This window comes from Stegastes partitus, unplaced genomic scaffold (assembly GCF_000690725.1).
Source record: "Stegastes partitus isolate 25-593 unplaced genomic scaffold, Stegastes_partitus-1.0.2 Scaffold460, whole genome shotgun sequence".
NCBI classification, from domain to species: domain Eukaryota; kingdom Metazoa; phylum Chordata; class Actinopteri; family Pomacentridae; genus Stegastes; species Stegastes partitus.
Genome location: NW_007578191.1, coordinates 274,546 through 275,790, shown reverse-complemented (window position 1 = coordinate 275,790; position 1,245 = coordinate 274,546). Strand labels below are relative to the sequence as shown.

General features: G+C 44.3%; 1 protein-coding gene across 1 annotated transcript in view; it reads left to right on the top strand.

The window, feature by feature from the left end:
* slc35d2 (solute carrier family 35 member D2) overlaps nt 1-1,245 on the top strand; it is a 12,110-nt gene that overhangs the window by 1,958 nt on the left and 8,907 nt on the right. The window contains exons 5-7 of the mRNA XM_008286616.1: nt 38-109; nt 393-461; nt 547-649. Coding sequence (XP_008284838.1) covers nt 38-109; nt 393-461; nt 547-649 — 244 coding nt within the window. The remainder of the gene's footprint in view (nt 1-37; nt 110-392; nt 462-546; nt 650-1,245) is intronic.

The window sequence follows — 1,245 nt, the reverse complement described above, 5'->3', positions numbered from 1 at the left end:
TCACATAATCTTCCCCACAACATGTTGTCTTTCACAGTTTACCCATGTTTACAGTTTTACGGAAATTCACCATCGTGATGACCATGATCTTAGAGGCACACATACTGAGGTAAGACAAGCTTTTAAATCGCTTTTAGAAGCTTTGAAGCACTTTTTCTACCTTATCAGAACCACTGTGAACGGACTGTACCATCTGGCGCTCTTCCACGGAGAGATTTTTTAATGATTTTATCAGCGTGATTAAACAAAGATTGGAGCTTCCAGTGCAGGGGGGGGAAGGAAGTACGATAAAAGACGGGCAGGATGTGATTTAGTAAATAGAAAACGCTGCTATGTGCTGGTCTCATTTGGTATTTTCATCTACATAGTTTGTGGGTTTTTTTCTGTTTTAGAAAAACATTTTCCAAACGCCTGATGTGCAGCGTTGGGGCGATCGTCTTTGGTGCCATGGTCGCTGCAAGGTATGGATTTTCTTTTTTTAAATGTCAGTTAATCTACTCAGCTACTCAGCAAAGTGTATAAAACAAAGCTCTCCGTCTCCACTAGCTCTGACCTGGCCTTCGATGTGGAGGCCTACACTTTCATCCTGCTCAATGATGCCTTCACGGCTGCCAGCGGTGTATACACCAAGAAGAAACTCGGCGCTGAGGTATCATCTATGCCTGATCCGTACAAATAGTCGTTTTGTGTCTTCTTTAGAAACTCAGTTATGATTTTGGCCATGCGAATTCTCAGCCCCCTGTCATCACTGTCACCTCCATGATTCACTGTTGGGACCATGTGTTCACTGTGGTCACACCAAACATCCCTATCTGACACATTTCCTTCCTATTTGATCAAAGAATCTGCTCCCAGCATTCATCAGGCTTCTCTTTGTGTTGCCTATCAAGGTTTTGCGATTTAGTGGCAAAGTACAAGCAAAGGATTTTTTCTTGGACACCATCCATGGAGGTGGATGTTATGCGGCGTCCTTCGTGCCGTCAGAAAAGCTGCGATTTTCACTGATAACCTCTTTGCCAAGTCTGAAGCACTTACCCGTCTGTTTATCAGGGCTGGATTGTAGCATCGTTTTAAGAGGACGACCGCCGTGGCTCTAATTGTTGGCACTATAAGGCCTCTTCTGCACCTCTTGATTACTGCCGCAACCGCATTTCGACTGATTTGTAGTTGCTGGCGGATCTTCCTACGTCCTTTTACTGATTTTTTGCAGCTCCCATGGGAAGCCACACATAATGCAGACAAACA